At 34.1% G+C, this 27,937-nt stretch overlaps 1 protein-coding gene across 2 annotated transcripts in view; it reads left to right on the top strand.

Moving 5' to 3' along the window:
- Nucleotides 1-27,937, top strand: part of LOC150103204 (protein BANP-like) — a 329,769-nt gene that overhangs the window by 89,515 nt on the left and 212,317 nt on the right. For both annotated transcript variants that reach the window (XM_090398157.1, XM_090398158.1), the window contains one exon: nt 18,480-18,781. In XM_090398157.1, coding sequence (XP_090254283.1) covers nt 18,480-18,781 — 302 coding nt within the window. The remainder of the gene's footprint in view (nt 1-18,479; nt 18,782-27,937) is intronic.

The raw sequence follows: 27,937 nt of genomic DNA, 5'->3' as shown, positions 1-27,937 counted from the left end.
AAATTCAATTCGTGAACACAGTACCATCTACTGGAATATTTATAATACATTTTTCTGTCAATAAATCGCACATTTTAAAAAACTTAAGAAAAAAAGTGCCGGTACTGTGTACTGTTGCGTACCGCCAGAAAAAAAGCATGGCCAATCAGTTGTATTAGCTTCACTCCTTTCTTTTGGTATATCTTCTGTTTGCAGTCCTTTTTTCTATTCTTTCTACAATACATGGTCCATTTGAGAATGTTTACTTCTTCTGGCATCTCTTTATTCTTGTGATTCAGGTGTTTCTGTGCTTCCATTACCACCAGTAAATTTAAATTTATATCATTCACTGTTTCAAGTATTTACAGTGTTCAAATATCTAGGCCATTCTGTATACTCGGTTGTATCTTTGCTTTCCAGGTTGTTTAAGAGTTCCTAGAATACTAGTAATGTAACCTATGTCTACAGCCTGAGCAATATGACGTGTTCCTTTCTACACATCGGCTCACTGCACCTGTACATTGCAGAATTTGTACTTAAGTGAAATTGATCTCCTCTGTGCCCTTTAAACTAGACTTCTCTTGAGTAGTCTGCAGTGTATTCATGTTGACATAGGAGCAGTTACTTCACTAGCCTGCCCTTCTTGTGTACACTACTAAAATAGTTATTTTTCTTTATGGCGGATTAGATTATTTTTGCATTATATCCATTGGAGATGAAGGTAGCTTTGATAATAGACAGCACATTATTTAAAAGAGAATCATTTGAACAAATTTTATGAGCTCTGTCATCTAAAGATTTAATTACATTGTATTTCTGACAGGGGTGATGATGTAAAGCAGCATTAATGTATTTGCCAGTATGAGTTGATTTTCTGTATATAGAGAACAACTGGAGACTGCCATTAGGTTAACTCAGAATGAGAACATCCAGAAAAGGAAGACCTTTGCTATTTTCCATATGTTAAAAGACTATCAGAGAAAATTGCAAGACTTCTTCACCATTTTGGCCCTACCAAACTGGTGAAAAGGTCCAGTTCATAAACTAAATACCTTCTCCATCTCTCAAAGACAAATATCCTCCTATCTCTTATCCTAAACTTCAGGATAAGAGATAGGAGGCTGCCTGTCTTATTATGAACTGACTGGTCATTCTGTTCAGAACATCATGAATATATTTCAGAACATTATGAATACATAATCTATATATATGAATATATATAGCTGCGAAGCACACATTCACAATCCTAACTTCAACCTAACCTGGATAACTTCCCAAAATTTTCTCAGTTTTGGGAAGTTATCCGAAATAATACTTCTCACTCATGTGTTTCATAAAAAATTGTAATTAATTAATTATTTAAATTAAAAATTTTATTTTTATTTTATTCTTGAAATCTAATAATGTAGATGGACAACTCCATCTACAGAATCAAAGATTTAGGGATATAACTGAGGCTTTGAAGTTGTAGAGGGATAAAGTGAGTGAGATTATTGTAGTTGTGGGAATGAATTATCTAGGTAATTAACGATTTTCTGTGAGACAAGATATGAAAGACTCTATGATAGTAATGAATGGAAAGATTGTGAGCGTACTGCCTAGATTCAGTAGTGACAAATTAAATAGAGGGGTGATTACAGAAAATGGAACGATGTCAAGATTGTGTAAAAACTTTTAAAGAAATGAAGCTGAATATTCAATTTATGAATGTCTGGGATAAGTTTAATAAAAGGAAGTAATTTTTTAAGAGTGATGGTTTGTCCTTAAGTGGATTGAGTACATAGCATCTATAGTATTTACTGATAAAGAATAGAGTAAATGGTCAAAAACAGGAAAATGGGATTTGCTAGGGAGGCAGGTGATAGCCAGCTGTTAATAATATTAAGTACTCTAAACTGACTGAAACTTGCTCGGGGTGCATTGCCTCCGTATTTAGGGTGTCTGACTTGGCTTTGGTCTTCTCAACAGCAGACTACTGTGCCCGAGTCTGGAATAGAAGTACTCACTCCAAGTTCTTCTTCTCTTCAAGGAATAGACATCTGCCTATTTTCTCTCTCTTTCTCTTTAGTCTATATCCATCTACCTCTTTTGGTAGCTGATATCTTGGATCTTAAACAGATGTTCTTTCCATTTCTCTCTATATTCCTTGATCTTTTCATTTATTTTATAAATATCTTGTTCTTTTCAGATGTCTTCATTTTTTATATGGTCCAATTTTGTGCATCCTTTAATTGCTCGTAAAAATATCACCTCTGCATCTTGTATTTTACTTTCATCTTTCTTTTTAACTGTCCATGTTTCTGAACCATATAATAGAGTGAGAGTGTCCATTACTGTATAAAATTTTAGTTGAGTTTCTCATCTTGTTTTTTTATTTAGTGTCCTTTTAATTGTTCCATAGATTTTCTGAAATTTCTTTAATTTTTTCATCTATATCGTTATCTTCTAGATATGTTAATATGCAGCCTAAATAATTACACCATGTCATCTGTTCTAATATTTTCTATAATGATTTCTGATCTAACATGATCTTGACCTTTAAATGCCATGACTTCTGTTTTCTTTTCTGAAATTTCTAAATTGTATTATTGGCTTATTTTGTTTAATTCGTAAACTGATTTTTGAAGGTAATCTTCACTGTCTTGTAATATAATCTGCATATAGCATTATACTGATAATAGTTTTTTGGGTTAACTGGATACCTTGTTCTATTGTTGGAAGTTTTTTTCCACTTGGTTTGACTATAATAAATTTAGTTTAATCCTTTATCCAAGTGTAAACAAACAAAGTTTGCACCTGAAGTAACTTCAGAACTGAGGCAACTCGTGATAAAGGTGGACCAAGCTCTCATCACTCTTTGTCTCAGTATCTCCCATAATGCAGAGCACATCTCCTTGCGGACATGTATAATGCTATGCATTAAGAGAAGGGCCACTACCCAGACCGGTTTTGACCTTTATTGAAGTCTGTCTCATCAGTGGGAGCCAGACCCAGAAGTGGTGATACTAAGGCAGAAGCAATGGAGAAGTCATATTTACCTAGACGAGTTGCCAAAAGGTGTACCACCTTATTATTAAATTACTCTGGATTTAGAGAAAGATGTTGGAAGTTTTTTTTCCACTTGGTTAGACCATAATAAATTTAGTTTAATCCTTTATCGAAGTGTAACCAAACAAAGTTTGTGCCTGAAGTATCTTCAGGACTGAGGCAACTCATGGTAAAGGTGGACCAAAGATGGGTCTGGCCCCCACTAACGAGCCCTCAATAAGGGTCGAAACCATCTGGGTAGTGGCCCTTCCCTTAATGCATAGTATTATAGATGTCTGCAGGGAGATGTGTTTGCATTATAGGAGATACTGAGACAAGGAGTGATGAGAGCTTGGTCCACCTTTACCACAAGTTGCCTCAGTCCTGAAGATACTTCAGGCGCAAACTTTGTTTGCTTACACTTAGATAAAGGATTAAACTAAATTTATTATAGTCTAACCAAGTGGAAAATAAACGTCCAACATTTTTCTCTAAATCCAGAGTAATTTAATAATAAGGTGGTACACCTTTTGGCAACTCGTATAGGTATATATGACTTCTCCATTGCTTCTGCCTTAGTATCACCACTTCTGGGTCCGGCTCCCACTGTCAAGACCTCAAAACCGGTTGGAAGCTTGGTGATGAATGGCAATACTGCAGCCCATGAAGTTTTAACTGAGGCTCAGCTGTTGCTGTCACCCAGGTTCTGGATTGGGGGGGTGGGGTAATGAATGGCAATGCTGTAGCCCATGAAGTTAACTGAGGAACGGCTGTTGCTGTTACCCCTCAGATGAGATATGAATGGCTCTGCTCAGTGGTGGGGGGAGTGAGCCTGCCACGGTGTAGAGCCAACCGGTTCTGAGAGTTCTTCTCAGTGCCAGGGTGAGCCTGTTATTGAGGGGAACAATGCTGAGTTTTTGGAGTTTGACCTGTACTTGAACATTCAATAAAGGTTGAAACCAGTCTGGGTAGTGGTCCCTTCCCTTAATGCATAGCATTATACATGTCTGCAAGGAGATGTGCTGCTTTGCATTATGGGAGATACTGAGACAAGGAGTGATGAGAGATTGATCCATCTTTACCACGAGTGGCCTCAGTCCTGAAGATACTTCAGGTGCAAACTTTGTTTGCTTACACTTGTTTAAAAGATTAAACTAAATTTATCATTGTTCTATTGTTGTTTTCCATATAATCTGATTAATATATATATATATATATGTGTGTGTGTGGCATAATGGATTTACTCAGCTAAAAGACTTGATTTTTAAAAATAATTAATGACTGGAAGCCAAGAGATAAAAAATAAAATGCTGAATAAAAATAGTATTTTTATTCAGCATGACTGTTTTCGTCTTTAAGAAGACTTCTTCAGATGCACAAAAAAATGAGAAACAACCAACAAGAACTGTAAAGGAGTAAAGTCTAAACCACAAAGCGTTAGCATGAAAAAAAGCTAAACATTAAAGCGTTATTGTCTGAATATTTAAAGCTATTCTCTGTATAACATAATTTTTGGGTATGTGCATGTGTTCAAGATCTCATGAATGCCAAAGTTGGATGGCAGCACAATGACAGTCTGAGAGATTATAACTAAGGTTGTTGTTAAGATGTATTGGATTAAGGAAGATTTCTTTAGATTCTACTATTCTTCTTTCCAATTCGTCATAGCAACAGAAGATATTATCAGATTTGTCCCATAAAACTGGATGGATGAGGTTTTCCTCATTAATGTTAGAATTCAGAACATGGTTATACAGAGCACTAGGTCTTGTTTTGCCTGGTGTAATGTCTCTTTGATGTTCTTCAATGCGCAATTCAATGGATTTCTCCCTCTTGCCAAAATAAGGCTTATCACAGTTACTTCAGATCTGGTAAATGCCAGGATATTTAAGTTGGGTCGGCTCAGTAAGGAATGGAGTTTTGGAAGAGGAGTGAATGAAGTCTGAATGTTGTATTTCTTAAGAAATTTGGCTAATTTTGGTGAAACAGGGCTGGTATATGGTAGAGAAATGTGGCCTCTCTCACTGTTTGTATCTGTACTATGGCAAGGAAGTGGATTGAAAAGTAATTTATTAATTGTTTTCTTGGAATAGCAATTCTGTTGAAAAGTTGTACGAAGAAACTGAAGTTCTTTTTTGATATCTTCTTCTTCACATTAAGTGAGCACGATTGCCTAGTGTAGAGATGATTCCAAATTTTTGAGGTGGATAATGGTGGGACTGCACATGGAGGTATCTGTTTGTATGAGTTGGTTTCCTGTAAATTGAGATTTTTAATTTTTCAGAGATGCGAGTGAGTCTAACATCTAAGAAAAGGAGAGAGCCATCAACTTCTAATTCAACAGTAAATTTTATATTTGGGTGGTGACTATTCAGGTGGTCAACGAAGTTCTGAAGAGATTCAGGACCATGGCTCCAGATTAAAGAGACGTCATATATATATATATATCTTCCATATTCTTGGTTTTAAAGGAAAACAGGAGGTAGCTTTCTCTTCGAAATATTCCAGATATATGTTTGCTAGTATTGGTGATACTGGGTTGCACATGACTAAACTAAACCAGATTTCTGTTTGTAAATAGTGTCATTAAACTTGAAATAGCCAAAATTAATGCAGTGAGTTAATAAAGACATAACCTTTTTTGATAATTTCTTTTAGTAGCATAAGGACTTCTTCTGTAGGAACATTAGTAAACAGGGAGACGATATCAAAATTGGCCATAATTTCTTCTTTTTTAATGTTTTTTTTATACTGGAGACAAAATCAACCAAATTTTTAATGAAAGAAGAGGACGAGTCAGAAAAACATTTAAATGATTTAGCTAAATATTTTGAAAGTTATAATTTTGCGAATCAATTCCTTCTACAATAGGTCTTAGTGTAGTGTTTTCTTTATGGATTTTTGGTAATCCATATAATCTAGGAATTAATGGACAAAGTGAGTGAAGGGCTAATCGAATATTCCTGAGAAATTCAGTAGTTGTTCTAAGAAGGTTATTAGTATGGTTGCGGAGTTCTTGAGTTGGATCTCTGTCAATAATCGAGTAAGTATCTGTTTGCAGTAATTGTAATATTTTGTTGTTATAATCTTCAGTGTTTAGGATAACAGTAGCATTACCTTTATCAGCTGGAAAGATGATTATATCTTGGTTCTGTTGTAGTTTTTTAATAGCTTGATGTTCTGTTGGAAAGATGTTGTCTGCAGAAAGTTTGTATTGTTGATAATAAAAATAGATTCCATACAGAGAAGGTTAGCTTCTTGAGTAGGAAGAAATGAGGTAACTTTTTCAATTTTAGTAAGTAACAGTTCCTTTGGGATGGATTTCGGAGACAACACGAAATTAAAACCCTTATTGGGACTATGCTTTTCAGGGATATTGTTTTTTTAAAACAATATCCCTGAAAATAATTTTTTTAGAGCTTCGAATTTTCTGATTAATTTCAGTTTGTTATTATTCTGAATCCTCGAAGTTTGAGATTTGCTTGTCTCTTTCATATTTTCTCAAGTATCATTGTCTAAGCATGTTTAATAGTTTCAGATAAAGAAACTTTTTTTATAAACAAATGAGCTAAAGTACATTTTGTATTGTAAATTCTTTCATTCAGAAGGTCCATTTTTGCTCTATGGTATATTCTCTTTGCATATTCAGTTTAATATTTTCTTTAAAGGAGATGAAACTTGGAAAGAGGACATAGAATTTGCAATGCTTTAGAAAAACTAACCTGTTGATGTTCAGGCCAATCCTTTTTAAAGTCTTTTGGAAGTCTCTGATGTTTCTGTAAGTTGCCTCGTCATAAAGGCTAGAGAGACATAATGGATTTACTTGGCTGAAAGACATATTTTTTAAAAATATTTAATGACTGGAAGCAGAGAGATAAAAAATAAAATACTGTTTTTATTCAGCACAACTAGTTTCGTCTTTAAGAATTAATATTTACCTCCTTAATGTTTAGCCTTTTTTCATGCTAACGCTTTGTGGTTTAGACTTTATTTCTTTACAGTTCTTGTTGGTTGTTTCTCTTTTTTTGTGCATCTGAAGAAGTCTTCTTAAAGACGAAACTAGTCATGATGAATAAAAACAGTATTTTATTTTTTATCTGTCGGCTTCCAGCCATTAAATATTTTAAAAAAATATATATATATATATATTGAATAGAGTTGGATATAAGGTACATCCCCATCTGATACCCAGATTTATTTCAATCTCTTTTGTTAATTTATTACCTAACTGTAACTAGACCGCTCGGTTAGCTTAGTGGCTTTGCGCTTCGCAACCATATGCCTGGGGAAGGAGTGTCCCGGGTTCGATTCCCGTTGTAGACGTGAGGAATTTGAGGATCTTCCTCAGGCATAGCCAAGTTAGCCGGTCTTGGGCGCGGTCAGTAGGGTTTTTTCCGCCAGTTTATCTGGCCTTTTTCCACCCCCAAACAGGCAAACCAGTCCCGTGAACATACGCCTCTACAGTCAAAAATATATCCCCCCCCAGCGGCAGACCAGGCGACGGGTCAGTTGGGAGTAGTACTAACAAGAAGTTGCATCTAAAGTAACACGCGGACCCTTCATAGGAAGCGGGAATAACGCGTAGAAGAAGAAGAAGATTACCTAACTGTAACTATATTTTTGTATCTTTTTATAAGCTTTGCATAGCTTGTATGAAATGTAATGGATTTCCTTGTTTCTTTTCATTCCATTCCATAGGCTTTCTCTGTGTATTTTATCAAAAGTTTTCTCAAAATCTATAAAGGCCATATGAGTCTCACCTATTTTTTCAATAATTTGTTTTAATACATTAATATTGTCTATACATGATCTTATGTCTGAAATCATTTTGTTCTTGTGAGGACTGGTATATGTGGATGCTTGGAGTGCGTTTGAGGAAAGAGAGGAATTGTATGCGAGAGACCGTTTACATTTGAATGAGGAAGGACGTAGGCATCTGGAGAGATTGCTGTTCTGAAAGAGTCAGTGTGTCCCAGGGAGGATGATAGCAGAGGTGGCTTCTTGTGGGAATGGATACTTGGAAGAAGGGAGACGATGTCAGGTAACACTGAGCCCAGTGGAGTCTAGAAGGGATAATGCTGGGTATAGAAACAATGGTATTTATATGCTTTATACTAATGCCAGGAGTATCTGGAATAAGGGAGAGGAATTGGTGGCACAGATAGCATCAGCCTGGCCAAAGATTATTGGGATCACTGAGACGTGGTTGACAGAAGGGGATATAATAACAGGAATAGAAGTTGCTGGGTATAGCATTTTTAGTCAGGATAGGAGGGGAAAGCTTGGTGGTGGGGTACTGCTTATGATAAGTGATGACCTATGTCCTCTAAGAGTGGAGGCTTTGGAAGGAAGTGAGACAAATGATTTTGAGAGCATATGATGTGAGGTATAGGTAAGCAAGACAGGATATTTAGTGGGGTGTTGCTACAGAACCAGGAGCACGGAGGATGGGGACCAGGAGATGTTTAGACAGCTAAGTTTGGCAAGTGCAAGAAGAATGATTGTTATGGGAGATTTTAACTACAGTAGTATAAATTGGAGAGAGGTAGATGCATGTAGCAATAGTGGAATGGAATTTCTAGAATTCTTGAGGGACAAATGTCTTAGGCAACATGAAACAGAGGGAACAAGAGGTTCAAGAGTTTTAGGTTTGGTTATAGCATCAGAAGAGTTGATAATAACTGAGATGACATCTCTCCCACCAGTTGAAGAGAGTGACCATATGGTTTTGACTTGGAAAATGAATAGACATGCAGGAGTATCAAAGAGATGGGAACTTATTTGGAATTATAATGCAGGTGATTATAATAGTCTTAGACGTCAACTTCGGGAAGTTTCATGGAGTGAGGAATTGGAAGGCTGGGATATTGTTAGTGCGTGGCAAATTGTGAAAGAATATTTGTTAGCAGCAATGGTAAGTTGTATACCACGAGTGAAGAAGAGGACACAATTTGGAGTAAAGTGGATGACAAACAATATTAAACAGGAATTGCATGTGAAAAAGGGGCTATGGAAGAGATATAAGGAGACAGGTGAAGAGAGGATGCGTGAAGAATATAAGACACAGGCCAGAAGAGTGACTAGTGTGGTAAGGAAAACGAAACTGGAATATGAGAGGAGATTGGCCCTAAGATCCAAAGAAAATCCTAGGGAATTTTTATAGACATGCAGGAGTATCAAAGAGATGGGAACTTATTTGGAATTATAATGCAGGTGATTATAATAGTCTTAGACGTCAACTTCGGGAAGTTTCATGGAGTGAGGAATTGGAAGGCTGGGATATTGTTAGTGCGTGGCAAATTGTGAAAGAATATTTGTTAGCAGCAATGGTAAGTTGTATACCACGAGTGAAGAAGAGGACACAATTTGGAGTAAAGTGGATGACAAACAATATTAAACAGGAATTGCATGTGAAAAAGGGGCTATGGAAGAGATATAAGGAGACAGGTGAAGAGAGGATGCGTGAAGAATATAAGACACAGGCCAGAAGAGTGACTAGTGTGGTAAGGAAAACGAAACTGGAATATGAGAGGAGATTGGCCCTAAGATCCAAAGAAAATCCTAGGGAATTTTTTAGCTATGTGGCCAGTAGGAGGAGAAATGACTGTGGAAGAATGATATTGTGGGATAAAAATGGGAATAGAGTGACTGATGCAGAGGACATAGTGGAATTGTTCAATGACCACTTTATTGGAGTATTTCATCCTGGAGGAGTCAGTTTTAATGCTAGAGGGATAGGGCCGGTTCAAGGTTTAGAGGTACAGGAGGAGAGTGTGTTTCAGATACTGAGAACTCTGGATGTCAATAAAGCTTTTGGACTGGATGGTATTTCACCACGAGTTTTGAGAGAATGTGCTAGGGAACTGACAGTGCCTTTAACCTGGCTTTTCAATTAAAGTCTGGCTTCGGCAAAGGTGCCCAAGGAATGGAAGGAAGGTAAGATAGTGCCATTGCATAAGGGTGGTAACAGACTGGAAGTGTCTAATTATAGACCAGTCTGTGTGTCATCAGTAGTTGTTAAGATTTTGGAGAAAGTAGTGAGGGACCGTATACAGCACTGGGCAGATGAAAGTAATGTTATCTGTGAGAGTCAACATGGATTTGTGAAAGGGCGCTCTTGTTTTAGCAATATGCTAGCCTTTTATAATAAAGTTACAAGAACATTGGAGTATCAGTCTTTCTCACACTTTGTTCCCCTGTCCATCTGGAGTATCCTTGTTTCCCTGTTTGTATTGCACACTCGTTCTCTCATTATCTCACGCTATCTATTTTTTTATTCATAAGCGCAACTTCAATCTCTCCATTCTTACTCCCCACTTTTTCATATTGCTTCTTACTTGCTCAGATTCCTCCTCTGCACTCATTACTCTCTCTTCCAGCAGTGGTTTCTCCAAATGACTCACCAAAACTATTCAGATACAGTTCATCACTGTTATAAAATTCAATTTCTTCTTTCAAACTCATTCCACACATTAACAAACTGCACTCCTTTCTCTTCACACATTTCTGCTAACATATCATTCATATTTCTTGCTCTCTGCCTCATCTCATCACTGTCATATCTTGGCAACAGCCTGACTACTTTTCCTATCACACCGTTATCTTTTACCCTTCTTAGTAATCCTGATATCCAATCTTATATTCTCCTTGTTTCCAGTGAAGTCATTTGTCGCTACTACCACCACCAATGCCTTTGCTTGCTTATTCCTTATATTCAGCACCTCAATTACTCTATTCATTTTATTTCCTAAAACTCAAATCTTTTTCATCTTCTCATTTATCACACCTCTAATAATCAAATCACCATATAACACGGGTCTTACACTACCTTTTTTATACTGACATCATTTGTTTTTGTCTTCTTCACTCTTCCATACATATCTCCAATTCTCTTCATTTCACTCCACTCCTCTTCCACATCTGCCTTATCTCTTGTCTCTTCTTCACCAACTCAGCTTTCAAATCTTGCATCCTTCTTTTGCTATCATTCACTCTCAGTATTTTATCATCTTTCACACAGGTTTGTTCGCCATCAACCCCCACTTACCACCTTACCCTTAATAGCACTCTGTTTTTCAACTTCATTATTATCCACTTTATCATTAATTTCACTTTGTTTTTCAACGTCATATACACCCGCTATATTATCACTCAAACTTTTTCCTGACTATCACTTCCACATATTCTCTGAATATTTGCACAATCTTCAACTGCCATGTCAGTTATAATGCCATGTTCCCTGTTCATATTTAGCTAATTAAACTCATCTTTAAGCTAGCTGTATGTCTATGAGAAATCACATTTCCTACATACACATACACACACACACACACACACACTTGTTATTTTCTCTTATTCAGCCTGTTTATATAAATATCCACATCTTCCCATGCATACATACTGCATTAATTGCACCATACCTTTGTGAGAAATCCATGCTGTTTACTTTATTTCTCTTCCGCACAGACCTATGCAATGATTTGCTTTTCACTGCCATGTTGTATCAGTGTGCTAACAAAAACAGTGAATTTATGATATTATCACATATGAAATTTATCCAAACACCATGTTTCACGCTCAAATATCTCACAGTAATACTTAATCTACAGTTTAGACAATATTTAAATTTAGATACATTTAAATCTAAAATTTACTTATCTTGCTGCAGCTTGCACAACAACCAATATTTAACTCACACCACCCAGCACTGGTAAAAAATAAATTTAAGGTTATAGTCATTCTTTATGAGTATTTCCCTGAAGTATACCATCCCCTTAATGTTTTCTCTTTGTGGTTCATATTGGAAACAATATCATTTTCAGTAATTATAGATAGAAACTATGATTATAGCATATTCTACTGTTTTACAGCACCAAAACTAAAAATAAAAAGACTAGAACTTTTATAGGGCATTCATACTCTTATAATAATTTCCATGATGCTACATCTGCAGAAGAAAGAATATTATAAGTTTGACTCTAGTTACGACTGCTAGGAATTTTTTGTCTAGGCTTTTTTTTTTTTTTCAACTGTTGTTTTCAGTGTTATTTGACTTTTGGCATAAGTGAGTAGGGTGTTCCTCCAAGAAGAAATTCAAGTTGTTAATTCTTTAGCTCAGCAACATCAAATGTATACATATACTTTTTTTAGGATTTGGAACCATCATCAGTTATCCAGTATGCTATGAAAGAATGGAGCTCAATTGATAATGGTGAGCATTAGATATTAGCCACCTAATGATTTCAACAAAAAAAAAAAAAAGACTTAAGAGTCACCTACTCCTTTTTTTGTAATGAAAAACTTTTTTTTTCCATAAAATTATGGAAATAAGTCCTTTATTATTATGACATATGAAAGTATTCATGTAGTATATGAGAATATAAATTTATTTTTTATTACCAAATACGAGTGTAGTTAAATAGAAATTGAAGAACAGGGTTGCTGTATATTTCAGACTTAGGTTTGCAGTGAGATTGAAATTCGATATAACTCTAGTTCTTTTCTGAGGATAACTTTCATTATTAACATTTCTAATGTATAGAATTATTCAAAAGTAATGTTACACAGTTTGATTTATAGTTCTCTTTCAAGTCCATTAAACACATCACATAAATTTATTATATTGACTTTATGCATCATAAGCAAAGAAGAAGATCTGTGTAGCTCAGTGGGAGTGACTTTTGCATCATCTGCTCTATGTATCCATGAAAATGAACTAAGTTCTTTGACCACTTCCAGTTAGTTTCTATCACTGGCAAGTGGTTTTTTATTTTGTCCTGGAAACTTGGGATTTCATCCCATAAACTCAAGAAAATTGACCATAGAACCCACTCTATTTCAGACAGTAACATATTGTTTACGATTAGTGAATACTTGTCAGTCATCTCTTCATCCCATGCTGCTTATAATTTGTGATGGTCTTGGGCAGTGGCGGCCAGTGAAATTTCACGTGAGGGTTCTGCCTATACAAATAAATTTATTAATAAAGCTACAGATTTATTTATTAATAAATTGGTTACTAATTAGGAAAAAAAGAATTTTTTTTTTTTTATTTTGTATAGGCAGCACTCTCACTTAAAATTTCACCTGCCGCCACTGGTCTTTGATTGGATACTGGTGAAGATCGAACTGCCCCCTCAGTCTCCAAAAGATAGTGTTAAAACAGCCTCGCCTACTCCCTATAATGGAATAAAAGGCATTTGCTGATTTTATTTATATATTATATTTTTTTAAGCAAAGAATATAATGTCAAATAGCTATGCTTTTTTATTATGATGATGACATTTATTTGAGTAGAATTAACAATTTGTGTAATTCTGTTTAAAGAATCAAAGTCTGTAGTTTGAATATAGCAAAAATTAAGTATGTTATATGATATGGCAATCCTCCCTGCTTCCCTTGGACATTCTATTGACAAATGTCATATGAAACTTTGATCAGACAGAATGTTAGTTTTGACATTCTGTCTGATCTGTCTAATCATATATATATATATATATATATTAGACTGTGTGTGCGTGTGTGTGTGTGTGTGTGTGTGTGTGTGTGTGTGTGTGTGTGTGTGTGTGTGTGTGTGTGTGTGTGTGTGTGTGTGTGTGTGTGTGTGTGTGTGTACTGTATATTAGGGTGACCAGATTTTCAAAACCAAAAAAGGGACATTTTGAATTTTTCAGCAATTAAAATAAGGGACAAAAACGGGACACTTCTGGTATGCTCTACATAAATATGGAATAAATATAATTATGATTACAGTACACAGGACTGAAGTGTGGATTATAATTATGGAGTATATCAGCATTATCATTATTATTATATTTATATGAAGACATTATTTCTTCCAAAAGTGTTGGTTCTTTTAAGATGCACTCATAAAAGTCAATACACGAAATATCAAAGTGTGTCGTGATCACAATTATTGCATTCACAGTCTTGGTGTTGAAGCATTTCTTTTCATCAGACCACAAAGAACTCATGAGAGAAAAAATTTTCTCTACAGCTGTGTTTGTTCCTAGGATTGCCATAACAAACAACGACTGGCAGTATGTTTTTGTAGTGGATGTTTTTTTTTCTTGGAGCACCTTAAACACTTTACACCACTTTTTGTCCACTTCAGCATTTGTGTTCTTCCGTTCTTCCATCTTGGAGTTTACAACATTATTTATATGGCTGACTTCATCAAATAATTCATCTTCATCAACAATATTGAATATTTTGCTGTCAACATCACTGATTGCTTTTAGGCTGCTTGCAACTGCAGCCCAAGTTAGTGGAGTTAGCAACTTAATTCAGTGAAATGCTTTCATTGACTTGAATTGATAAGTCTGTTTGTTTAAATATTCAAGGAAAGTATCATAAAATAAATTTGTAGTGTCTAAAAATTGTTTTGTATCAAAGATGTCCTCATCTTTGAACTCTGAAATAATTGATGACATTTGAAATGTTTGAAAGTTGTCAGCTTTCCTATTTGTAATTTTCTGTCTGAGCAATTCCGATTCTTTTACCACTTCAGTTGCCAAAATATTTTCCCTTTCTATTTTCATTATTGTTGCTGCTGAGAATATTTTCAGCTGGCTTTGCATAAAATGGAGACAATATATTGATTGTTGGTTACTGAAAAATGATTTTAACAATGTAGGGCATTTATCTTGTGATAAAAAGTAAGATCTGAGTCCATCATACATGTCAATAATCCTATTCACAGCTGGTAGTAATGATAACCATCTTGTTTGTACACTACCTAGAACACACTTGTATTCAATTTCTGTAAATGCACAGAAATTCTTCAGTTCCTCTGCTCTCACAGTGGAAATACTGAAATATTTTATTTAGAATTATTTCGATATCAATAGGCAAAATATCAGCACTTGCCTGTACACCATTACGAACAGCATGAGCAGCACAGCTAATAGCATTAATGTTCATTTTTAACCCTTTATTAAAATACATTGTTAGAACCACCTTGTTTGTATTCACCAAAGTTGGTGTTGCGGTTATCTGCAGAAAATGCAATAATTACGTATACTGAGTCTCAGTAAACAAAAGAAATTTCTTGGAAAACGGAGTGAAATATACACAAACCAGAGAAATACAAATAACATGGGCAACAAATTTTACAACATGATTTGCTCCATCAAATGATATTTATTTCTACCATTCTCTGTCTCCTCGTAAGTTTTTTATTTTTTAATTATGCCATCATAAATTCACTTATTCATGTCTAGACTTTATAGGATGTGCTATTCACTCTATCCAGCAACTTATAGGACACACATATCACAAATGTTAATGATTAATAATCCGTTTACCATTAACGAAAGTATTTCTACTCACACTTATTCTTTCTTTTCATTTCATTTCCTATTCTAAAATGTCTTATAAATGATGGTTCACATATATTCATCTTTGAGTATTTCAAATATACCAACCAACTATAGCATTCTCCTTCATTGTTGTTTTCTAATAAATCCTAAAACAAACAGATTGTTCCCCACTCTACGCAGAAGAAGTATTCAAAGTTATCCTCATATTAAATGCATTGGACCAATTACAATGAGTGCTGATACGCTATGTACTCTCAAAACTTTCATACATCGATAAAAATGCAATCATATGGTCATGTGCGGTGGGAATGGGGAACTCCTCCCCCCCCTGGGATTGACTAAAAAATTCCACAAATTATAATCGTAAATATTATTGAGATATGTAACCTTACATCCCCGATCATGGGACGCTTTTTCTGTCTTAAAATTTTATTATGGGTTGGCCTGTTTCGGCCCACGGCAGGGAAGCCATAGAACACGTGTTTCTGTTTTTGGTTCATCTTTTTCTGATTTGTGAAAAAAATGTTCATTACTGTTGTGAATAGAGACCAGGGTTCGTTTGCCCTCTGTGTCTAGTGAATCATTGGGTGAAGTGTGAAGTATACCAACCAACTATAGAATTCTCCTTCATTGTTGTTTTCTAATAAATCTTAAAACAAACAGATTGTTATTCTATTTGTTTTAAGATTTATTTTAAGATTTTTAAGATTAAGATATTCAGAAGTAGTCAAAGTTATCCTGCAATTAATTGCATTGGACCAATTGGACCAATGAGCACTGATGCACTATGCACTCTCAAAACTTTCATACAGCGATAAAAATGCAATCATACAGTCATGGCATCTGCAGAGGAAGGGAGGGAAACGGGGAACTCCTCCCCTTCTGTGTCTAGTGAGTCACTGAGTGAAGTGTGAATTGTAAATTTATAGTGAAACAAATTTAAACAGAAAAATACATTTTTAAAAGATAAATGTATGTAATTTAATATTATTTTACTTGTTAGTTTTATGATTTTTTGCTTTTAAACTGAAATAATTTAATTTAGGATTTTGGGATTAATTAATTAGTTGATTTTTAATAAAATATGCTGGTCAATTTTTTTATATATGAAATTGTGCTAAAACTGTATTAATTTTGAATACTTTTTTTTCCCAAGAATTAAAGATCATTAAAATCGATGTAAAATGAAAATAATGAATTGTATTTATAGTTTACATTGATAAATAATTACATCAAAAACTGCTAAAAGACATTTACTGATGTAATTATTTAATTAAATCAATAAATATAAAAATTTGTTGATGTAATTATTTGTTTCCAAGCTTCCCCCCCCCCCCCCCAGAAAATTTTCTACTGGTGCATGGCTGTGCATATGGTTAAATTGACGTGAAATCTGTAGCGCGTGTTGCATAACCCCCATGACAGCACACCCAACCGAAATGGGCACACGACGCAACTCATATATATATATATATACACACCACACACACACAGTTGACCCTTGAGCAATGCAGAGGTTAGGGGCACTGATCTCTGTGCAGTTGAAAATTCGATTATAACGTTTGACTCCCCAATAACATATCTACTAATAGCCTACTTTTGACCTCAAGCCTCACTGGTAACACAAACAGTCAATTAGCACATATTTTATATGTTACATGTATTTTGTATACTCTATTCTTACAATAAAGCAAGCTAGACAAAAGAAAATCATAAGGAAGAGAAAATCCTTCAGCTGCTCACGTCACCGATGGGAATCGAACCTAGGACACTCCTTCCCCAGGCATATCGATGCAAAGTGTACAACCACTAGGCTAACTGCATGGACTGTTAATTAATAGCAGTTAATTTTATTCAGTTATGATTTAATACTGTCTATTTACATTCGTTTGCATTTCACTCAACTGTGAATGGCACCATGTACGGTCTGTAAGTGTTTGTGTACATAAGTGTTGATAAATTTTAACCTTTTATAATAGATTTGTGTATATTTTATGGTAGTAAATGATGAAATAGACTAGTATCTACATATATTTTATGCATTCATGACCTAGTGCATGAATGCATAAAATATTTTTTATACATTCATGCACTTCTTATTTTTTTTGATATTTCTAAGCTACATGGATTCGTCTCCGAGTTTTTTCAAATTGTTGCAAATCTCAAAAAAATTTTCCAGTATATTTATTGAAAAAAAAATCTGCAATTAAGTGGATCCATGCAGTTCAAACCGATATTTTTCAAGGGTCAACTGTATATGAAGACTTTGTGTCTCTAGAAAGTATGAACATTTTTCCTCTGTGGTTCAGTGGATTCACCAGAAACATCATTAATTTTTTTTCCTGCAAGATAGGCAAACTCCTTTCTATGAACATATTCAGTTGATAGACTTAAGAAACATAAAGATTCCTGTGGTGACTATCCATCGGCCATTGTTAAAGTAAGTGCCACATATAATCAGTAACGCAATCAGTAACGGAAATTTTTTTTCCTGCAAGATAGGCAAACTCCTTTCTATGAACATATTCAGTTGATAGACTTAAGAAACATAAAGATTCCTGTGGTGACTATCCATCGACCATTGTTAAAGTAAGTGCCACATATAATCAGTAACGCATCTGCTCCCTCCCATTTCTTTATGGGTATCTTGAATCAGATCAAGACAAGCAAGTTTTTTACTTAGCCATCTCATTCTCCATTTCACCAACCAAGCTACTGCTGACAGATACTGAAGGATTTGATTATTGTAGCCATTTTTGTATTAAACCTAAATCAGGTACTTCTGGAATGTCAGCTATCATTGACAGTAGTGTTGTTAGGTTGTTGTAATTAGGCTAATTAATTAAAGTAGAATGTATCCTAGGTACTAAGAATTTAGTAATTGTACTAATGGAACTATTATTTTAAATACCTGTCATTGCTATGTACCTTATACCATAACAGATTAAGTATGTATAATTATAATAGTGAAGATTAATGAAAAATTAGATTAGAAATCCTCATCCTTAAGTATTAATTCTACCAGTATTTGAATATGAAAAACTGAAACTTTAATAATCCTGTATGCAAAAATCTCTTATATTTTATGAATAATTATACATAATACATATTTATTCAGAATAATTTGATTTTTTAAAAATTCTATTTATACAGGAAGTAATGCCCTTACAGCTGCTTCTGATGTTCTTGTCCCAACAGAAGTCTTAGTGGTGCGTCAGCCATGTGGAATGCTCAGTTCAAATAACATTTATGGTGATCAACCAGTCGAAGTACTAACAGTTGATGGAAATTATGTTGTGGCGCAGTTTACAAATAAGTGTAACGCAAGTAATAAAACTTTATTGAAGTTAACAACTTCCAGATCTGATGAATTAGATAATTCATCCTATGATGATAAACTAAGATCCAAACGAAGAAGAATTGATTCCTCTTCACTAGAAGGAGAAAGCTTAAAGGTATTGTAGTAATTAATGCCATAAAATTATTATGATTATTAATTTTTACTAAATAGCTTAAGGAAATTATAACGTATACTAGGATATTCATTAAAAGGAGAAAGAATAGCTTCCTGCTTCGTCCTCATTTACTGTTTGTTGTGCTTGCGTGCACGTGTCTTGTTTTTAAGTTCTTGTGAAAATGGCAACGTGACGCCGAAATATTGGAAGTGTATTAAAATTTATTTTAATGTATATCCTAGTATACATTGTAATTTCTTTAAGCTATTTAGTAAAAATGCATAACCAACGTCTAAGCCTTTCCATGAGAATTATGATTATTAATAAAGCTTCTGGGATGAGCCAGTAGACTTATCAACGAAATCCCAATAATAACATATCTATACATTAAACTCATTCATATACAGTGATACACTAAGCGTATCACTGTATAAGGAAATCACTATTCTTCCGAGATTCCAGAGTTACTCATCACGGTGGAAACCAGGTGAACAAATTTGCATACAGTTGTCTGGAGGCTGATCATTTATTCCTTATACCTTGGTACATTAAGTGTGTCACGGTATAAGGATTAAATGAACTGTAGTCTTATATACAGTGTAAATGCTGTAAATTGCAGTGTTTTCCTTATCACAGGAGCTGTATATTATGTGATTTTTACAACTCTTTGGTTTCCCCTCCTCCTCTGAAGTTCTGATCTCCATCAACCATCAAATCTCATCTGCTCTTGGATCAGTTCCATGAATTGTTCTTGTCTTCATCAGCCATCACTTCCATATCTCAGATCTCATCCTGGAGCACAGTTCCATGAATATAGTACACAGCATTAACTTCTTCACACCTAAATGCAAACATTGAAAACAACAGCAACACATTAAAACAACAACTTCCATTCATCTGTCCAAATTAAAAGCCTATCTAACTCTTTCTGAAAGACTTGATGGTATCACTGTCTAAATATCTCCTCAGCTTTCTTTATTACAAACAGCTGAATATCTTCTGTCAATCCCAGTGAAATAATATCACTAACAAATAAGTTAAACAGCTGTAACAGACCATTGAACTTAACACACACACACAAAGAAAAATGGGATAAGTTAAACAGTAGTGACTGAAGAACAGAAGCATCGTCCAAGCCTCAAGTTATTTTCATTTTCTGGAACTTTTTTCCCCCATGCAAAACTTGCTGGTATCTTTCAGATTTTATATCAGCTTGCTATATAGCAGTCTATCAAATGCTTTTCGAAGCAAAAAAAAAAAAAAAATCCCCATATCAAGTATCCCTTATCCAACATTTGTTGCTTTGTAAAATGCAAATAGTTTGGTTAAACAAGATCTCCTCTTTACAAACCCGTACTGACTATCATAAAGAATCCTATGCCTATCAACACAGTCTTGTATTGACCAGTCCTTTCAATACCTTACCCACAGCTGCGAATGTAACAAATGTAGTTTATAATTGTCTTAGCACGCCTTACTGTATCATTGTTTTGCCTTCTTTCTGCTGCTTTCATTCTTATGATCCTCTGTATTATAAGACTCCAAAGGGCACAGGCAACTCCATTGCATATTCCCTTAAAATAAGTGTAATATATCTTCCAACTCTACAGCCTTTTTAATATCTAGTCTACTCAATATCTCATGTTCATTCACTTCTAGTTCCTTTAGGTATTCACCTTTCTTATGCTCAGTGTCACTCTTACTTTAACTAGTATATAATACAGTGATAAGGTGCTCATTAAATTATTCATTTCATCTGCAGCAGTGGTCAAATTTGCTACTATCACTATCCACCAATGTCACTTTTCTATAATCATTGTTTCTCTTGCTGGCTGTATAGCGGAACTCTTTTGGATTTCCTTCTGGAATCTTCTCTCATATCATGCAATTTACTCACCATGCTTTTATCTATGTGTGTGTGTGTGTGTGTGTGTGTGTGTGTGTGACCCACATACAAGAGATTGCCAGACCTATAGTATATCAGTGCTGCATGTGGGAAAGAGGGTAAGATGAAAGGAGGAATCTGTTCACATTTTTTTTAAAGTGCCAAAAGTTGGATTCTTTAGAAAGCTGTTCCATAGAAAAAATAGATGGAATGAAAGAGGAGGCAAAGCTAGTTTGGCAAGTTTTGAACTGGATTGTAAATGAGTGTTGGTTAGCAGCAGCTCTTGTTTTTATGATTTTGGAGGAAAATGAGGAATGATTGTAGCTAATTCATTGAAGCATTGTCTGTGGAAGTATCTGTAGAAGGCATAAGACCAAAATCGGATATCTATGGGAGAGTGATTGAAGTGGATCGATTGCTCCCTTTGGATAGTATTGAAATGCCTCACCTTCTTCATATATAGGAATAAAAGAAGGATTATATAGGAATAAATTATATATATATATAGTCATACCCCGACTTACGTGAATCCGGAGTTATGCGGTTTCTTATATGTACATATTCCTGTCACGCCTCACCACTAGTCGTATCTTTCTGGCGCTGGCCGCATTTGCCAGTGTCGCACGTGCTGTGAACAAGCACTGACGTGTTTTGCACGGCCTCCATTCATACACGATTTTTGTAGTCTACAAACCTTGCAATTGTTTAGTGTTATGTTCTTGATAAAAATTTTATCATATAAAAAATAATAATAATGTCGCCCAGAAGAAGCAAGTCCGATTCTTCTACAGCTAGCAAGAAAAGAAAAACATTCAAAGCGTACTACACACAGCGTTCGTTTGCAAGTCTGAATGAAGCTATGAGACAAAATGAGCAACTGTCTGTTAAAGAGTTTTGGAAACGGTTTAATGTTTTAGATGCTGTAAGGATTATCGGAGGTTCTTGGGGTGTCTCCGATATCAGAGACACCCTTCAGTAGCGAAGAGTCTTCGATATCGGAGACTCTTTGCTACTGAAGAGACCAAAACCTCAGATCCAGTTTTACCAGAAAAGCACATGACAATTGCAAAATTAACAGAAGGTCTCAGCTTAATTAAGAAAGGTTTACAGATTTTGGAGGACATAGATTCTAACAAGGAACGAATTGTAGCCACAAGGCAAGGAATAAAAAAATCACTGGCTTGCTATGAAGAAATTTTGCATGACAAGAAAAAGACATTATGCCGTCGTCAAACGATTCTATTAGATTGTATGAAACCATCGACATCGAAATAACTTTCTTTTTTTTTATGTACGAAAAACTACAATTATGATTATATATCTTAAAAAATATAGGCGTTTTTGTAAACCTTTGGTCCCAATTGTATGTTTGCATATATAAATTACATTCAAAATTATACCCTGAGTTACGCGAATTCGAATCACACGCTTTTTGTTGGTCCCACCTACCGCGTAACTTCAGGGTATCACTGTATATATATATATATATATATATATATATATATATAAAATAAATAAATTTAAATTTAAACATTATAAATCAGTAAAAATAAAATCAATAAATACTTTTTATTCATAATAAGTGTAATAACATACAGATTATTAAAAATTTATTACTATGTTATATAGTGGAGTGGACCAATATACCAGAGGTGGTGTGGCCATTTTAAAATAAGTGGAAATATAGAATACAAAAGTACAATTTTGTAAATGATTGAATTATAACAGTTAAATTGAAAATACTTTAAAAAAAAAAAAGAATATGAATAAATATACTTGGAATGGAAAAGCAATGAGATCTATAATTGATTATATCATTACTAATCAGAAATTAGCACCATGTGTGAGAGATGTACATGTTTACAGAGGAAGTGAAATTTTTTCAGATCATTAGAAGTCTCTAAAATAGAAATACTAGCAAAATGGAGAAAGGAAGTGAATAAGAAAAAACAAAAAATAGAACAAGTATACAAAGTATATCTCTTACAAGAAGAAAGCATTAGAATGCTCTATCAATCACGATTAACAGATTACCTAAAAGAAGCTCAAATCAGTGTAGATATAGAAGAAGATTGGAAAACTTTAATAAAGCAACCTCTGAAGTACTTGGGGAAAAAAAATAAAACATTAAAAATCTGGACCATAGATATAGAAAATGCAATAAAAGAAAAACAAATGGCATACAAATCACTCCTTCAAAAACATATAAAGGAAACAGAAGAAATATACAAAAACAAAAGAAATATAGCTAAAACCATAGTACAGAAAGTTTACCATAATAATTGTACAGATTTATTAATAAAACAGAAGAAAACATACATGGAAGACAAGATATAGTCTACAAAACATTAAGAAAATTAAACAATGAAGAAAAAGATAATCACAAATCAACATAATATAAGAGAAACAATGGATAGAACATTAAAAGAATTTATGGTATGACCCAAATTTAATAACAGAAAATAATAATGAAGAAATAAACACTGATATAGAACTAATAAAATTGGAGGAACTAAAAGAAGTAATAAAGGTATCAAATAATAGAAAATCAACTGACTTAGATAGCATAAATACAGACCTTTGGAAATATAGCAGAGAATATTTACATCAAAGATTCTTAAAATTATTAAATAACTGTTGGCAGAAATGTGAGGTTCCATCAGATTGGTTAAACCTTAAAGTTATATCTCTATTTAAGAATCGAAACAGATAATTGTGGAAATTATAGATGAATAAGTTTATTAAATACAGGTTACAAAATTTACAGTAAAATCCTGAATAAAAGACTTAAATATTGCAATCTGCTCTCAGAAGAACAAAATGATTTCGGCCATAGAAGATCATTTATAGACAATATTTATGTATTAAAACAAATTATTGAAAAAAAAAAGACGAGTTAGACTCATATGGCCTTTATACATTATGAGAAAGCTTTTGATAAAATACACAGAGAAAATCTATGGAATATAATTAAAAAACAAGGAATTCCATTACATTTCGTACAAGCTATATAAAGTTTATAAAAAGATACAAAAATATAATTTCAGTTAGGTAATAAATTAACACAGGAGATTGAAAAAAAATCAGTGTGTCAGACAAGGATGTAGCTTATCTCCAAATCCGTTCTCTGTGTGTGTGTGTGTGTGTGTATATATATATATATATATATATATATATATATATATGTGTGTGTGTGTGGCGATCAGCTTTTACTCGGTTGTTATACATTTGAAAAAAATAGATTTAATGACTCCAAGACCGAGATAACATATAAAGATTTTAATGATAAATACTACTAGTTTCGGCATATAGCAGCCTTCTTCAGGTATTTATAAAGGAAAGGAATACTAATAAACATTGAATTATTTAAACAAACTGGAAATTACAGGTACAAATTGCCTCACATAATCGATACATAAAAACGTTGTATTTTTCAAGTTGTTCCAACTGCCGTGCCATTGTTTGTTGCAATTGTGCGTGCAAGTTCACGTGAACGCCAATATTGAATAACTGCAGCATGGCTATCTGGGATGTTATAACTTAAATTATTATTTAAGTGGACCGGGTTCAGTAGGATTTCCCTTGATTCTACGATTTTCCTTTCAAACTCATCTTCACAGCGAAAAATATTTTCTGATCTATTCCAGCATACAGAGTGGCTTTGTTGGTCATCATTAGGATTATTTGAAAAAAGAACATGACTGGATAACGAAGTTGCATGAGATCTTTTGTATGAGATGTCTCTCTTATGCTCTTCTATGCGTTGTTCAATAGATTTGGAGTCATTAAATCTATTTTTTTCAAATGTATAACAACCGAGTAAAAGCTGATCGCCACATCTATAGCCTAAACGACGAGGCGTCTCTAATGAAAATACAAAGCAATTTTAAAAGAACATTGAAGAAAATAGGATTGAAAATAAACAGGTTAGTTTTCCTCAAACGTTGTAAGTTCCATGCAGTTTTTCCCAATTTCATCTCTTTTAAAGAAAAGATAACAACGGAACGCGCTAAAAGAATCTATCGTAAAGCTAAGATGGATCTCCTCAGCGAAAGAATTAGACACAAAACGTGGTTTAGCTTTTTTGTTCAGCACTAAAAGATCTTTAACTCAAAAACTTGAAGAAATTATGGATAGTGTTAACTTACATGATTTTATCATTAACAGTGAAGCACAAGCACACGAATACAAAACAAGAATAAATATACTCATATCAAGAAATTTAATAATCTAATAAGGACACAAAACAGATCTGGTCATAGCGATGCCCGTATTAATCCTAAAAAGGTTGTAGTGAACAGATCTTCTCATATGTTAACGGATGCAGAAACGAATATTCTTAGCAAAGGTCTCAATTTTATTCCCTCACCAAAATTTATCCCTAAAGAATCTCTTCTTACAAAAATAGAAAAAGCAAGTTCACTCATTCCTAATCATTTGGCGAAACTTCTTCGTATTGAATCGATTTTTATTATAAATAATGCCAAACCTCCAACAGATAATATTTCAGTGGCTGAAAGAAAAGCCCTAAAAAATCTAAAACAGTTACCTGCAGATAAAGGCAACTCTACGGTCATCCTCAACTCTGAAGATTACCACAACAAAATGCTTCAATTACTTGAAGATAGTTCAATATATTCAATTCTTCAGGAAGATCCTACAAGAGAATTACAAAACCGTACAAACAACTTGTTAAAGACTGCGAGTGAACTTCCTCATAATATTCGCCTCTCATTACGCTCTCTACATCCTCTTATCCCACACATCTATGGAGTTCCAAAAATTCATAAAGAAAACATCCCTCTTCGCCCAATTGTGGAAGGAATTGATTCACCTACATATAAACTTTCAAAATATTTAGCAAAGTACCTCAAGTGTTTCTCCAATAAATCTTCATCTTTCATCAAAAACACCACAGATTTTGTTTCTTATATTAAAGATATTCCCATCGATGATAATGATATTCTAGCTAGTTTTGACATTATATCTTTATTTACTAACGTTCCTACGGACGAGGTACTTACATTACTACAGGACAAATTATCCAAAAAAATGTTCAGTTTATTAAAGCATTGCATTCATTCTGGTTACTTCAGATATAAGGACTCCATTTACCAACAAAAACAGGGCCTGGCAATGGGCAACCCTTTGTCCCCAGTGCTAGCTAACATCTTCCTTGAAGACTTTGAAAAGAAAGCCATATCTTCCTTCTCATTTAAACCAAAAGTTTGGAAAAGATATGTTGATGATATATTCATTATTTGGAATCACGGGCACACAGCTCTCACAGATTTTCTTCGTCATCTAAACATCCAACATCCTAATATAAAATTTACTGCTGATATAGAAAATAATAACTCTTTACCTTTTTTGGATGTTATGCTTACACGATGCTCTGAAAGATTAAAAATCTCTATGTACAGAAAACCTACGCATACCAATAGATATCTGCATAATCTTTCTCATCATTTTCCACCACAAAACCTTGGAATTATATCTACCTTAGGACACAGAGCACATTCTCTCTTAAATGAACAAGATGAACTACAAAAAGAAATGAATCACCTCACTCTTATTTTTAAACAAAATGGATACTCTGAAAAAACAATTAAGAAATTTCTTCTGAACCCTCCTAAGCAGTGCACAACAGAGACTGTTAATTTTAAAGGTAGCATCTCCATTCCATACATTAGCACAGTCTCTAAGAAAATAGCTAAAGTCCTTAAAAAATATAATATCAGGACCTTCTTCACCACACTTCCAAAAATCCGCTCTCTAATCAGCCATCCAAAACCTACTCATCACAACCTTAAGTACCCTGGAGTATATAAATTGTGGTGTGATTGCAATATCCCATACTTTGGTCAAACTAACAAATCTATTGAACAATGCATAGAAGAGCATAAGAGAGACATCTCATACAAAAGATCTCATGCAACTTCGTTATCCAGTCATGTTCTTTTTTCAAATAATCCTAATGATGACCAACAAAGCCACTCTGTATGCTGGAATAGATCAGAAAATATTTTTCGCTGTGAAGATGAGTTTGAAAGGAAAATCGTAGAATCAAGGGAAATCCTACTGAACCCGGTCCACTTAAATAATAATTTAAGTTATAACATCCCAGATAGCCATGCTGCAGTTATTCAATATTGGCGTTCACGTGAACTTGCACGCACAATTGCAACAAACAATGGCACGGCAGTTGGAACAACTTGAAAAATACAACGTTTTTATGTATCGATTATGTGAGGCAATTTGTACCTGTAATTTCCAGTTTGTTTAAATAATTCAATGTTTATTAGTATTCCTTTCCTTTATAAATACCTGAAGAAGGCTGCTATATGTCGAAACTAGTAGTATTTATCATTAAAATCTTTATATGTTATCTCGGTCTTGGAGTCATTAAATCTATTTTTTTTCAAATATATATATATATATATATATATATATATATATATTAGGGTTACCAAGTAATTTTATAAGCTTGGTTATTTAATTCCTAAACCCAAGTATGCAAACAATTAAGTTTGCACCTGAAACAGTTCAAGTCTAAAGATGGTACAACACCAGGGCAACTCATTGTAAAGGTGGGTAAAGCTGTGATCACTCTTCTTAGTATTTTCCCATAATGTAAAGCACATCTCACTAAAAGATGTATACTGCAATACATTACGGGTGGGATCACTACCCAGACCAGTTTCAACCTTTTTTGAGGTCTCCTCAGTGAGTAGCTAGACCCTAAATACCAAGGTTTTAGTAATACAGAGCCTTATCAACTTTACCTATAGAAGTTGCTGCAAGGTGTTTTTATTTTTAATAAGAATCTCTGGAGATTATTATTAAAAATAAAATTACTTGGTTATAAAATTACCAATAATTTTATAACCAAGCTTATAAAATTACTTGTAATCCTAATATACAGTATCCCCAAGTTAAAAAATTAATTACATCTATATCTCCTCCAGAGATTCTTATTAAAAATAAAAACACCTTGCAGCAACTTCTATAAAGTTGATAGGGCTCTGTATTACTAAAACCTTGGTATTATCCATTCATATCTTCAGAACAGATCAATGCAAGTTAAAATCAACGGTTCTACATCGTCCCAGCGCCATATCTTTGCTGGAGTGCCGCAGGGATCTCTACTGGCTCCATTGCTGTTTTCTACATACATGTCAGACATCCCACACAATCTGATGACTTCCATTTTGGCCCTGTATGCAGACGATACGGCAATACTAACCAGATCTCTCAGACCCCCACTTCGT

The sequence above is a fragment of the Typopeltis vanoorti genome, chromosome 9 (genome assembly GCF_054136105.1).
Source record: "Typopeltis vanoorti isolate ZY-2024b chromosome 9, IOZ_Tvanoo_1.0, whole genome shotgun sequence".
Lineage (NCBI taxonomy): Eukaryota > Metazoa > Arthropoda > Arachnida > Uropygi > Thelyphonidae > Typopeltis > Typopeltis vanoorti.
Note: the sequence above shows the minus strand (reverse complement) of the source record. Positions and strands in the feature narration are given on the sequence as shown.